The sequence below is a fragment of the Nilaparvata lugens genome, chromosome 3, assembly GCF_014356525.2.
Source record: "Nilaparvata lugens isolate BPH chromosome 3, ASM1435652v1, whole genome shotgun sequence".
NCBI classification, from domain to species: Eukaryota; Metazoa; Arthropoda; class Insecta; order Hemiptera; family Delphacidae; genus Nilaparvata; species Nilaparvata lugens.
The window spans coordinates 83,161,133-83,175,952 of NC_052506.1; the positions used below are offsets into that span (position 1 = coordinate 83,161,133).

Below are 14,820 nucleotides of genomic sequence, written 5' to 3' on the forward strand. Positions count from 1 at the left end.
AACATATGTTGTTGATTTAAGTGAATCACTTGAAAATGGCATGAATAATGAAACATCATGTTGTGATAATTAAAATAATTAAAAAAAGGGTACTGACGAGATTTGTATTTCTATTTATAGGCCTATATTTTATTTGTAAATATTAATTTTCTGATAATATATAGACAATTTATACACTGAGTTGAATAACAACACTTGTCACTTCTAACGAAATGCATTTATAATGTTTTATTAATCATATTTATTTATTTGATAGAGCAGACAATACAATAGTCAGAAAAGAAAAAAAGGCTATTGCCCAAAACTTCTATTTCTTAATTATTTTGTCTACAAAAATCGTAAAAAATAAAAATTGTCCAAACAAATAGTCAGAAAAGAAAAACAGGCTATTGCCCAAAACTTCTATTTCTTAATTTTGTCTACAAAAATCGTAAAAAATAAAAATTGTCCAAACAAATATAAAAAACGTCAAAAAAATAAAAATTGTTCAAATATTATGTAGGCTATGTCCATAATATTTCATGATAGGCCCCAACTATATACGGGCGTCTGACGCGCTAAATTTATTTCGCGCGCGTCTTCAGAATGCATGGTCTCTTATGAGGAGTGTCTATTTCGCTTTTATAGTTTACCCTTAAGAGACAATCCATCCAGCTAACAACTTAAAAAAATTCAGTTCGTCTGAGACGCTCTTATAAATGGGGCCTTACTTGACTACCGTAAATTATTGAATATTTATATGATGTCCTTTTGTTTAGTGCTTCTTATTTCCTATTGTTGACAATTTCAATAAATCAATTTATTCTGCCTGAAGATAATTACAATCGTACATAAGGCTACGGCACAATTTCATAGCAGGTAGGCTACTGTCATACTGTACCACCAATAACAGTACGGTACTGCTTCGTTTTCAAGTGTGGTAAATTGTTTAAAAATAGAGCCATTGGTGGAGGGGATAAATTAACACTCCCCCACCAAATACGATACTCAGCTGGGGCCTAACAGGCAAGTGCACTGTTAATAAGTTCATGTCAATAAGTGTTCTTGCGTAATCATGTAACCCACGTTTGTTGAACCAATCGTGCTATTTGTTAATTCATTATTACTCTTTAGGATGTTTCCTGATAGCTTCTAAACCTTATCAGTGCAATTATTAGGTGAGTTTCATAAAATATTACACTACTATTTTTTCATACCGTATGAAACATTACAAATACAGTACCGTAGGGTGCTACATCATAGAAAATAAATCATTAATCTGTTACCAGTTTTAGAAAAAACTAAACTGGGTTTACACCAAAGTTATTAACAAAATGTTAATAACTTAATTCTTATAGATTCTATTAGATTGAATGGAAATTGACAAACACATATGTTCATCATGTGTGTGATAAGTTATGTTCAATCTGATAGAATCTATAAAGATTAAGTTATTAACGAAATGTTAATGTAAACGCAGCTTTATAGATTCTATTAGATTGAACAGAACTTGACAAACACATATGTTCATCATGTGTATCATAAGTTATGTTTAATCTAATAAAATCTATAAGGATTAAGTTATTAACATTTTGTTAATAACTTTGGTGTAAACGCAGCTTAACAACAGTTGGCCTATAATTTTTTTTGTCAGTAAATTCTTAATTGATTCCGCAAATGATACATGTTGAAAACAAAGTTACACTACTGGGCTTCTATCAATTGAAAAATAATTTATCAATATAGTACAATAATAAACATGAATCTGTAGCTGACAGTATCTTATCAATAGATGAGTAATGAAGCTTCAAGTTTCATGACCTTCCCCAGATAAAATTGCATTTATTCAATTATGTGGTTCAGTTAACTCAGCTAATCAAATGCTTGTTCTAACTATTGCTGATTTTTCTGCAAATTTTTACAGGGAGTAGATTATTTCAGTATAGTATGTATTTACAGACATTGAACCTTTATAATACTACATTCTGTTATTGTTAAAAAGTGTTATTTTATCACTTCATGATTGTTTTATGTTTATGTATGATTTATTTATTTATACGTGGATACAATAACAAATCATATAATATATAATGATGTATTGTTTTTTGTTTGTATAGGCCTACTTTTGTATAATGATGTATTGTTTTTTGTTTGTATAGTCCTATTATAGTTTATTATAGTCCTATACTATTGTTCCAGGTTGACTCATAAAAATAATGAATAATGATGAGTATCTGACAACACTGGAACAGGCTGAATCTTATAACAAGTTTCGGCCGTCACCTCCACCTAAATTGATTGCCAGGATTATAGAATTTCTCAAAGAGAAGGTTAGTTCATGTTTATAGAAAAAATGAAATTGTATTAAAATTGATAAATCTCATCATAGGGAATTTCATTCCCTAATTTAATTGATTAAGCTACTTGAAATATCAGACAAAACTCAAGGGCTATTTATTTATCTGCGAAATAAAAACATATTTTGTTTTTCTTGGATGAACAAATTTAATTCATGATCATAATATCTAGTTACAGTAATTATAGTAACTAACTTATTCAGTATTTTGCAGGTGCCAACCGAAACAGCCATAGACGTAGGCTGTGGTTCTGGACAAAGCACAAATCATTTTGCTCCATATTTCAAACGCGTCATCGGTATTGACAACTGTCAAATGCAGATTATGTTGGCCAGCAACACAAATTCTCATCACAATATTCAATACAAGTGAGTAAGCCTATTCGTGTTGAGAGTTTAACTAAAATTCTATTTAAACTTTAAAGAAACCAATACAATTTTGAAAGAATAAGACTGATATTGTCAATACCACTCGAAAATTAATTAATTTTACAGAACCAGGTTTCATGGTAATACATACCACATCTTCAGCTGAACTAAGATGTTTGTTATTTATTTATTTATCACATTGTGTACAAATACTTAACATGATTTTGTTGTTGTTGAAGGAACAGGAAATTCAATTTTAGTTCAGCTGAAGATGTGGTAGGTATAACCATGAAACCTGGTTCTGTAATATGAATTAATTTTGTGTGGTATTGACAACATCAACATCTTATTCTTTCAATTATGGAGAAATACCTCAACATCTCATACCATACAATCAAACCATACAATTTTATTAAAACATGTATGTCACTAATAATCAACATATTATTAATAAATATCGGGGACCGAGCTTCGCTCTGGAGTACAAAAGCATAAAAAATGTATTACGAAAGAAGAAATTATAATAACATTCATAAAATTCATACAGAAATGTTCTATCTAATCACAGTAAATTGATATTAATTCCCAGAAGAATGCAAATTTTACCTCACGAAAGCCCAGTTGCACAAAAGCCGGTTAAATTCTAATCCTGATTAACTTCACGTGAACCAAATCAGAGAAGACCATTTCAAAAAGATGGATCTTCTGGAATTGATCAGGATTGAAAATAACCCGGCTTTTTTTGCAACTGGCACTAAGTACCTGATTGAATGATTACAAAAGTTCAACAGCTGAGTCATAATTTTGACACAGTCCCACATACATGAACTCGCTCACTCAATTCCATCATCAACAGACGACGATCATCTGTTTTTCCAAGGATGAATAATAATTATCCTTTTAATGTCCTTCAGCGAGTTTTCCCAGGGATGAGACTTAGTGCAATCGAATCTTTATATTATAAATCTACTATGTTCTGAATTTCGTGAGAATCGTTAGAGCCGTTTTCGAGATCCGGTGAAATACAAACATATAAACATCTGAACATATAAACAGAAGTTGCTCGTTTAATAGTACAGGATTAACAGGAATATTTTTTGGCTTTGTTTTGATAAGAGTTTGAACATTTAGCATGATATTTTATTGAATTGAGCAATAAGATTTCTTATTTTCTTGATCGATTATGGAATAAATTAAACTACTAAGGCTCAAAACATAGTTGAGCGTATCAGAGAAGTTAGCTGAGAGTGTTGAAAATAATGAATGTATCCAAATGTGTCAGAGCATAGAGGAGTGGAGTATAGAAGGAATCGGACCTATTTAGATATCCTATACTACTAAACGAGCAACTTCTGTTTATATTGTTCAGATGTTCATATGTTTAGATGATTGGATGTTCAGATGTTTATATGTTTAGATGTTTATAGTTTGTATTTCACCGGATCTCGAAAACGGCACTAACGATTCTCAAGAAATTCAGAACATAGTAGGTTTATAATAAAACTAGCAGGAAACCCGTGCTTCGCAAGGGTCTATTTTGAAATTTGACGTAATGAAATCCAGAAGAATTGAAAATAGGCCTATAAAATCCTCGGTTGATTAAGAATTTATAAGCAGCGTGTTCTGCTGCTTCCTTACAACAACTGAAAGCATGACAAATAATTGAAAACTTGATGTAATCAAATATTGAAGAATTTAAAATAGGTTTATAACCATCCTCGGTTAAGCAAGAATCTATAGGCGAAATTTCAAGTTAATCAGTCCAGTAGTTCAGACGTGATGATGCGTTAAACATAATTTTCCTCCACCGTACTACACATTTATACGTGTATAATCCAGTTCTTTAATATAATAATATTTTTTAACTCCGACCATATGATTTGGTGATTTTTTTATGAAATCGTATGTACTATTAATGAAGTTTGAACATTAATTCTGAAAAATCTAGAAGGAAAATTGAAATTTGGGCTTCCAGGTGCACGAGATTGATATTTTTAGAATCTATGTTCAAAATTTGGAGATCTAAATCATTCCCGTTTTTCCGGTATGCAATCCACAAGTTGACATGTTTTGATGCGAACAAACGAACACACGAACAAACACAACCCTACTCTCTCTTATTATATAGAAGATTCGGTTGCACTAGGTCTCATCCCTGGGGAAACTCGCTGAAGGACATTAAAAGGATAATTATTATTCATCCTTGGAAAAACAGCTGATAATAATTATTTCGTCGTCTGTTGGTGATGGAAGTGAGTGAGCGAGTTCATGTGTGTGGGACTGTGTCAAAATTATGACTCAGCTGTAGAACTTTTGTAATCATTCAATCAGGTACTTAGTGCCGGTTGCATAAAAGCAGGGTTATTTTCAATCCTGATTAATCCCAGTAGATCCATCATTTTGAAATGGTCTTCTCTGATTTGGTTCACGTGAAGTTAAACAGGATTAAAATTTAACCGGCTTTTGTGCAACTGGGCCTTTGTGAGGGAAATTTTTGTATTCTTCTGGGAATTATTTACTGTGATTAGATACAACATTTCTGTATGAATGTTAATATAATTTCTTCTTTCGTAATAAATTTGTAATGCTTTTGTACTACATAGCGAAGCTCGGTCCCCGATATTTGACCGAGCGAAGTGAGGTCTAAGATTCAAGTCGACGGTTTGGGATTTCTTTTAATGTTTAAATGTTTATATGTTGCGCATTTACGGCGAAACGCGGTAATAGATTTTCATGAAATTTGACACGTATGTTCCTTTTTTAATTGCACGTCGACGTATATACAAGGTTTTTGGAAATTTTGCATTTCAAGGATAATATAAAAGGAAAAAGGAACCTCCTTCATACGCCAATATTGGAGTAAAAATCAGACTATAGAATTATTCATAATAAATCAGCTGACAAGTGATTACAGATGTGTGGAGAAGCCAGTCTATTGCTTTATATTTCCACTAGCCGTCAGGCTCGCTTCGCTTGCCATATCCGTCTAGCCAGGGGGCTCCGCCCCCTGGACCCCCGACTGGATCGTCCAAGAATGAGATCAGCAGGCTCGCTTCGCTCGCCTGCATTTTTCATTTGAGCATTTTTATCATATGTTAGAACAATCCAGTCGGGGGTCCAGACTAAACGTCTGGCTAAACGGATATGGCGAGCGAAGCGAGCCTGACGGCTAGTAATATAATATTCCCAGGATTGAAGTAGCAGTGCCCAATCAATTTTTCCGCGATAAATGCATTTAAATCTTCAACTTGGTGCCAACCTAACAAAGTCAACTCAACTTAATGCCAACCTGACAAAATTATTAATTTAGTTGCCAGTTAACAACTGTTTCGAAGAGGTACTCTATCTAAATTATAGTTCTATAGAAACATATGGTATGGAAATTTCAATTATAATTAAGAGATTGGGAGAAGAAGAATATACATGCTAAAAGACGAACTTCAAACCCTTAAAAACAACCCTTAGAGTTAAAATATTGCCAAAAGATTTCTTAGTGCGCCTCTAAAGGGCCAACTGAACATACCTACCAAATTTGAACGTTTTTGGTCCGGTAGATTTTTAGTTATGCGAGTGAGTGAGTGAGTCAGTCAGTCAGTCAGTGAGTGAGTGCCATTTCGCTTTTATATATATATAGATAAGATCTATAGTTTAAATCAGGTACTTGTGGATGAGAATACTGCGTGAGGTCTACTGTTCACAGAATTACTAATATGCATTATTATAGAGATCAGCAACCAGGGGGACCGACCACGCAGAGATGGTTGGACTATGTGGAGGCAGACCTTCAATCCTTGGGCGTAAGAAGGTGGAGACAGCGAGCACAGGACTGAGATGCATGGAAAAGGCTTGTGGAGGAGGCCAAGGCTCTTCAAGGGCTGAGGAGTCAATGATTAGTAGTAGTATTATTATAGAGAAGGTTGTTGATAGTGTAGAAAATAATGCATATATCTGAATGTATCAGATTCGTTTCAACTTCTATTCTACCTTCATCGCACCAGAACGTTCTGACACATTTGAATACATGCATAATTTTCAACACTCAGCTACCTTCTCTGATACCCTCTACCTTCCCTCTGCTTCAACTTCGCCCACATCACTTTTTGTAAAGTTAAGCCGTGTCCCACACTGAACAAATGTTCGACAAACATGTTTGTAGAAAAAGTACGGGCAAATTTTATTATGTTTGACAAACAATGTTTGCCCGTGGCCAGTGTGGACGCGTCACCAAACAAAATATTTGTAAGTGGGAAGAACAGGTTTTATGTTTTACAGCTGTCAAAACTGAAAATGTTTGGAGAAACAGTAATTTTTTGTTTGACAAAAAATGATTGTCCAAACTTTTAAAATGTTTGTCCCTGAGCTCATCAACAAACATGTATGTCGAACATTTGTTCAGTGTGGACACGGCTTTATAAAGTGAAAATAAAAGACATTTATCTATCTATCTATCTATCTACCTTCGTCGCTTCACTATGTTTTGATCCTTAGGGTGGGGAAGCACATATCTTATGGAGTTTTCCATACATTAAACATGTAATATTATGCATGTAATTAACACAACTTCATATTTCAATCAAATATAAACATTTTACATAAATTATTCTGACATCTTTCACTAGTTATTTATTGCGTTACGATACAAAAATGGCAACAAAATTGGAATATGTTTTTGGGTCTTTGGGGAAGCAATCTTAACACTCGAGTAGCCCGCGGCAAATTGCCGCACAATTGTTACTTTTGTATGTAGCTTTGGGAATTTTCGTTTTCCAAGGTTGGCACCTCATGTAGCCTAATATTCGCTGTGACTGTCCTCTAGACAATCTTGAACAGTTTGAGTCCTTGAACAGTTTGAGGATGACAGAATGAACGTTGACTAATTTCAATGTATAGGTATTATCTTCCTATTTTATATTCTATTTTCTGATTTAAACTTTCATTATCTTTTTATTCTATCTAGATGCCGAAAAATGAGTCAAATAAAGAAGATATATTCATTCCATTCATGAGTAGATTATTTTATCCAATGAAAATTATAAATTCTAACAATAAATTTGCAGTATGTATTTTGGAATCCCCTCCATGTTTTATGTTATTATATACTATTAAATAGTATATGATAACATAAAACACGTTGAGAAAGATTTGAAATTAATAAATATTGAAAGAGCATTGTCAAAACCAAATGTTTATAGTCGTCTAGGGAGCCATAAGGGTAAATTTGAGCAAAATGCTCACGCGCGACCACTGACGTTCTGCAAGTCCGTGCCACTACTTGCGTGTTAAAAAGTTGATCGATGAGTCATCAATCTTACCAAAATTATTCTCCCAAAACTTTCTCATAACGAATACTATAGCACTATGGTTCGTTTGCACAGTGACAGTTTAAACTAAATTTCATTTTAAACTGGATTAAATCCGTATCAAGTATCGTTTATTATAACGTGGTTCATTTTTAGTTTAAGCCAACAGCTCATTAAATTTATTTTAAGCTTTGACTGTGCAAACGGCCCATAGTGTTTGAAAGATAGTTTTTTCAGTCAAACTTGATGTAGACTATTTAATGATTTTCTTTGGCTGATTTAACATTGCCGTTGCAGATTGGGAGAATATAACAGACTGGAAGAGCCGAATGAATCGGTGCAATTAGTGTGCGCATGTCAGTCAGCGCATTTCTTCGATATGAAGACATTTTACAAGGAAGTGGAACGAGTGTTAGTGCCTGATGGCGTATTGGCCATTTGCGGATATTCTTTACCAATACCTTTCTCACATGGAATAATGTTGGGAAATATTGTACAAGAGGTAAGCCAAGTCATAGAAAATCACATATTGTAATAGCAGGTCTACTCTGTATTACTATAGAATAAGAATTTAGAATAGAATCGAAAAAACATGCTACCTTGATGAGAAAAATAATACCTATAGTGGGGTCCACGTTATAATGGCACTGAAGAAAGATAGAACAGCGTTGTCAATTCTCTGTCTTGCCACTGCCTTCTACAGAGGATAGCTAATACACCATACTAATGTAATATTAACTGTTCATTCATGATTTTTAGAATTACCAATTATATTTTATTCAAGAAAGTATTTTTTTCAATGATTGAACGTGAACCTCACTATATAGTTGTAGAGAAATTATTACCTATAAATATTATCTCTACGGTAACTTATTTTTTTGTAAAAAAAGTGTGGTACACTCACACAACTTTCCTTGCTCATTGATCTATAAGCCTCATTCTTAAAAGAGGATAATTTCGGGGAATAACATGCCGATTGGCGGCTAAATAATTAAAACTATGATTATACTATTGTTATTGTTTTCAGAGTACATTTTCCTTTGTTTTAATAAATTATGAAATTTGAGGATTTTTTAAAAGTTGTCAAAACAGCTGTTCTACAAATAAAATATCGACATGTGTTCTTTTGAATAAACTGCTCTACCTCCCTTCCTCACGCACGAGAAGGAGGTTACAAAGTAAATATTTCTCAGGGATGGGGTGGACCCCCAGTTAGTTTCCCAGGGAGGAGACTCATGCCAGTTAATAGAGCTGATAAATAACTATACAGGATATGAATTTGAAAAAAATCGGTCAAGTCATTTTTGAGAAAATCGTGATAGAAATTTAACAAAATTCATTCTTCTCAGGAATATTACGGAGCTCCTGCAATTTTCCCAGAAATGAGACTCATGTCAGTTGATAGGGCTTATAAATAGCTATCTAGGGTATAAATTTGAAGAAAATCGTTATAGCCGTTTTTGAGAAAACCGTGAAAAATATGGTTTTTCAGCCATTATCCGCCATTTTGAATTGAATTTCTTATTGTCGGATTCTCATGATATAAGGACCTTAAGTTTAAAATTTCAAGTCAATCGGTTAATTAGGAATGGAGTTATCGTGTTCACAGACATACACACACACACACACAGACCAACACCCAAAAATAATGTTTTTGGACTCAGGGGACCTTGAAACTTATAGAAAACTTGAAATTGGGGTACCTTAATTTTTTTGGAAAGCAATACTTTCCTTACCTATGGTAATAAGGCAAGGTAAGTAAAAAAGGAAAAATCTTGTCTGAAAACAGGAGTGAAATACCTTACAGTTGTGTTGTGAGTGATGGTTTGGTACTTTTCCATAATGAAAACACAATAATAATTTATAATAATGAAAAGTGGTTGACAATTTCATTTTCAGGAGTGAAATACATTTTCTTTGCAGAATCTTTTGCATATAGATTCTCAATTCACCGAGGATGGTTATAGGTCTAAGATTCTTCATTATTTCAGTAGGTACAATTTTCAGTTTGTCAAGTTTCAAATTAGACCCTTGCGGAGCACGGGTTACCTGCTAGTTTACTGAAGTTGAACTTGCATCATTTTAGATTTTTCATCGATTCTCAATAAATGTAGATCATTGCATTCTGTACGGAGTGATCCGTGGTCTAGTGGATAGAGTGCTTGCGTAGCAGCATAGAGATCCCGGGTTCAAACCCTCTCACAACCAAAAGTTTTTTAACCAGATCACTCCCGTGTTATGGATGGGCACGTTAAACTGTCGGTCCCGGCAGAAGTATGACAGTCGTAAGGCCCATTGACGGCTCAAATTATATATTCAGGCGGTGGAACCTTCCCGCAAGGGACTCCCCACCAACAAAAGCCATACGAATTTACTTTACTTTTTATTGCATTCTGTATAATATGTTATCTTTCCTCTTAATAAGTTGTAGTCATGGAGGTTGAGATTTTATCAGTTTGTGTTCTGTCTGCAGGCTTTTGACACAATGAGTTCCTTCATTTGCAATCAGCAGAGTCATGTTTACATTCACCGATACACTAATGATGACTTTCAAAACTTCCCTTTTAGCAGAAAGGAATTGATAAGGTGGGTGATATCCAACGTTAGTAGACGTTAGCATAGAGAAACAATAGCGTAAGTAGATATCCCATGGTATAGGGCGTTTACGTCGCAACTTTTACTGTTATCTCAAGCCGATTACTGTTGATTATTTATTTATTTATACATTGAAACATACACTATCATTCTCAACTATGAATGATTGGGAAAGGAACAACAGACTTGAAGCCCAAAACTGTTCCTTTCCCAAATTTAGATAGAAATTGTCCAAAAATAGGTTATGTTTACATTTCACGATTTTTGTCCAATTTTGAGTCCAAAATATTTATAAACTGGGAATTTAGAATTTACAAAAGTTGAAAACCAAATTTAAGAATAAGAATACTTCACTAAATCATCACTAATAACTGAAAAATACTGTATTACTAATTGAAAATTTATTATTTATTGTCAAATTTTACTGTTTTGTTGAGGTGAGAGTGTATGAACGGCACAATATGAGAGACTACCAGTGTCACATATCTTCACGGGGAAAATTACATGAACTATCAGCTTGAGATAACAGTAAGAGTTGCGACATAAACGCCCTATGCCATGGGATATCTACTTACGCTATTGTTTTTCTATGACGTTAGTCTGTCTAATAACTTTGGGTGATATCAACATTTAATGCCCCAAAAGGAATAGGAATAAAATATAACTAAAGAGCATAGCACCAAAAGTAATAGGCAGGTTAATGATCAAGAACAATAACTAAAGACTCAAGAGCATATTTTCTTTTTTGTGGACTTTTTTATTAGAGATTCTTCATAAGTACCTCTCTATCACTTACGTCGGATATTAATTAAGTATTGCATCATTGCATGCCAATAAGATTCATACAATTTTCCAATCTTTTTTCAGGGAATATTTCGAAAAGGTTGAAGAAACGGCAACGGTGCAAAATCTAATTGGCTTTGTCAAGTCTTGGTCGGCTTACAAAAATTTCCAAAAAAGTAAAGGTGTCGAGGCTGCTGAAGATGTCATACGCATTTTCCAAAATAAGTAAGTAGGCCTACAGTTGATCCCGTGAGTAAACGCATTAGTAACACTTGAATCTACAGGGTGTCACAGAATAACGGGAACTTTTAAAAAAGCCATAAAACATTAGTGGGAAGGGCAAAAATGATTTTATTCAAACTAATATAAAGTTCAAGACTTGCCATTTGAGAATTATTAATAACATCTATCACTTTTTGACAATTACTTCTTCAATATGGCTTCATCCTGCACGAATACACTCAAGAAATCTGTGTTGAGATTCCTGAACGATTGCTGCAACATTTCAGCTGGGATATTGTTAATTTCATTTTGAATTGTCTGTTATGATTCAACCACAGTTACTGGTCAAGTTGTGAAAACGTATGATTTGAGATAGCTCCACAAACAGAAAATCGCAGGGGGACAGATCAGGAAACGCAGATGTTGCAGCAATCAATGAGGAATCGTCAACACAGATTTCAAGAGTGTATTCGTTCCGGCGGAAGCCATCTTGAAGAAGTATTTGTCAAAAAAGATAGATGTTATTAATAATTCTCAAATGACAAGTCTTGAATTTTACATTAGTTGGAATAAAATCATTTTTGCCATTCCCACTAATGTTTTATGGCGTTTTTAAAAGTTCCCGTTATTCTGTGTCACCCTGTATAATTAAATAGGAAATTTAGAGATTGGACTACTCGAAGATTGATGTATTTGATGATCGAAGAACCATAAATAGAGAATAGGTAGCAAAAACTATTAATGGATATTGTAAAATGAGAAGAACTAATAACTACATCATTGAGTTAACCTCTCAAGAGGTTAAGGACCGGTTTCCGAGTTTTGTCCTAGAATTTAAACAGCTGAAGTCAGAAAATTGGCTTTCCGAAACGGGGCGTAGTCGCAGCTTTTATAACAGTAGTCACAGTTTTTATATTCTCACTTCTATTATTGGAAACGTTTTTCCTTGACGAAATTAGACATTCCTGAATAATTCAAAATAGCTGAAACTTTACACTATTTTCTCTTTAATTTATTTTGTGTTCAATTTTCTAGTTTTTGAAATTTAATTCAAACGTGACTACGACTACGACAATCGTAATGACTGCGACTACGCCCTGTTTTGGAAAACCAATTTTCTGACTCCAGCTGTTTGAAGTCTAGACCTTAGCTAAAACCCGAGCTCGGAAACCGGCCCTTAAAGTTTTTGAGAGAGGTTTTTCAGCTTCCTCTTCACAGCTTCTCTCGACTGCATTAAACCAAGTCATAATTCACAGCTTCTCTTCACAGCTTCTCTCGACTGCATTAAACCAAGTCATAATTCAAATTAATATTTTGGAATACACTATATACCCATGATAACACAGAAACTGCAAATGCATTTTCGATTGAAATGGAAATTGACATTTTATTCAATGACAAATTTTCCCCATTTATTGTCAATGTGCATGGAGCTTGAGATTTTGCTAATGGGATACTGATTTTAAACAAGGATCTCAAGATTTGGAATCTTTTGGATTGGTTTTCTGAGAGCTTAGAACCGAAGAAAAAGTGATATTTAGGTTATAAAATAATCAAGTTAAAATTTGTTTCAGGATTCTGTTAGCATTGAATAAAGCAGACGAAGACCCGGCAGATGTTGAAATTTCAATAAAGTTTCCCTTCATCTTGCTCATGGGGAGAAAGTCATATAAGTAACTAACATCTTATTTATTTATTTATTCTTATGGCTTTTATCGGCAGAGAGATCCTTTCGGATGTTCTGTCTTGCCGTATTACCCAATGTCATTTCCTATTAACACTCAAGTTTATAGGTCATATATTGGGTTCTTCATGTGTTCTCACTAAAAATTTGCACTCCCACTTCCTGAGTTTCTATTTTATAAAGTTTTAAATAAAGGAAACTTGATTAAGAAACACAAAATCACATTTAAAAAGCAAACAAATATAAAAATGTTGATGATAATATTGAACTGAAAATTTCACAATACAATTTTTTCCATGATACTAACATCTCGCTATGTTATCTTGAGACTACTCAACTTTATTTTCTTGCAATGTAGTCATACACGAGCTTGAAGTTCAGTTGTGACAAGGTGCGGCAAGCAGAACCAATTAAACTTTGCTTCCATTGTCACATCAACTGTGGCAGAGTTATCATCTTGCCAGTGGTCAATTTTTCTCAAATATATTTGAGTTATAATTTTGCCAGTGGTCAATTTTTCTCAATACATTTTTCCTCCACCTACTGTCTACAGTACTTACTTTACTCCCTGAAACATAATACTAAAGTGTCACTTTTTTGCTCACGGTAATAAAAAACAGAAAAACTCCCTAGGTAGGAAAAGTGACTCCATTTAAATAACATGGGAAGTATCTCTATTTTAAAAACTTACATTGTAATAGGTTAGAAGGTCTAAGCTCAGATGAGGAAGCATATAGATTAGTCAGTCATTGAGACAACTAAATTCAATACTTCAACCAGATTTGATCAACATATGAAATATATGTTTTTATGCTAAAATTATTACAAGCTTCATATCACTATACTAAAAAAATGTATAAATATTTTTTATATTCCATGCTATTCAAAATACCAGCCAACGAATATTCCTTATTAACTAATCAAATTTGAAACGGGAACTTCCATCATAGCTGTAGTTGTGGCGGCCATTGTTGTTACAACTTTTGCCGACAGATAGCGCTGTCGGCGGAGAACTGTGATTACAAGCCAGCTGTTTCTGTTTACTTTTTAGATTATGTTGTAACACATTGTTTGGTCACGTACGTTTTTGAAAATTATTTTATTTGCAGTTTTTATAAAAATGTAGGTGGAGAAAAATGTTGTGTATATCACGAGTGAAAATTTGTTTTCCTCCCTCAGGAAAATTGTTGCCCTTGGCTTCGCCTCGGGCTTCAAACTTTTCCCTCAGGGAGAAAAAACAGCATTTTTCACTCTAGATAATATATACAAATAACTATTTGAGAGTCATAATTTACCAGTGGTCAATTTTTCTCAATTATTAAAATACATTTGAGTTACAATCGTGCCAGTTGTCAATTTATCTCAATTATTTAAATACATTTGAGTCGGCAATATGATTTGGAACAGTGTTCATCGTTGTTTAGCCGTTCGCGGTTATTACGAAAACAACACAAATCTGTGATCACTACACAACAAGCTTTTTGAAGACAGTTCAAGATTCCACTAAACAACGCCGTTTCTAATTCTAACAC

The 14,820-nt window shown here is 33.7% G+C and overlaps 1 protein-coding gene across 2 annotated transcripts; it reads left to right on the forward strand.

Moving 5' to 3' along the window:
* Positions 1 to 985: 985 nt before the first annotated feature.
* Positions 986 to 13,786, forward strand: LOC111057126 (putative methyltransferase DDB_G0268948). Of its 2 annotated transcripts, none has more exons than XM_022344568.2 (7): positions 986 to 1,157; positions 2,179 to 2,309; positions 2,550 to 2,704; positions 8,302 to 8,506; positions 10,478 to 10,590; positions 11,467 to 11,607; positions 13,179 to 13,786. In XM_022344568.2, the coding sequence occupies exons 2-7, from the start codon at positions 2,196 to 2,198 to the stop codon at positions 13,279 to 13,281; spliced, it is 831 nt and encodes a 276-aa protein (XP_022200260.2). In that variant the 5' UTR covers positions 986 to 1,157; positions 2,179 to 2,195; the 3' UTR covers positions 13,282 to 13,786. The 2 variants fall into 2 exon arrangements, with proteins under 2 accessions (XP_022200260.2, XP_022200261.2); XM_022344569.2 differs by lacking the exon at positions 986 to 1,157 and adding an exon at positions 1,710 to 1,924.
* The last annotated feature ends 1,034 nt before the right edge of the window (positions 13,787 to 14,820 follow it).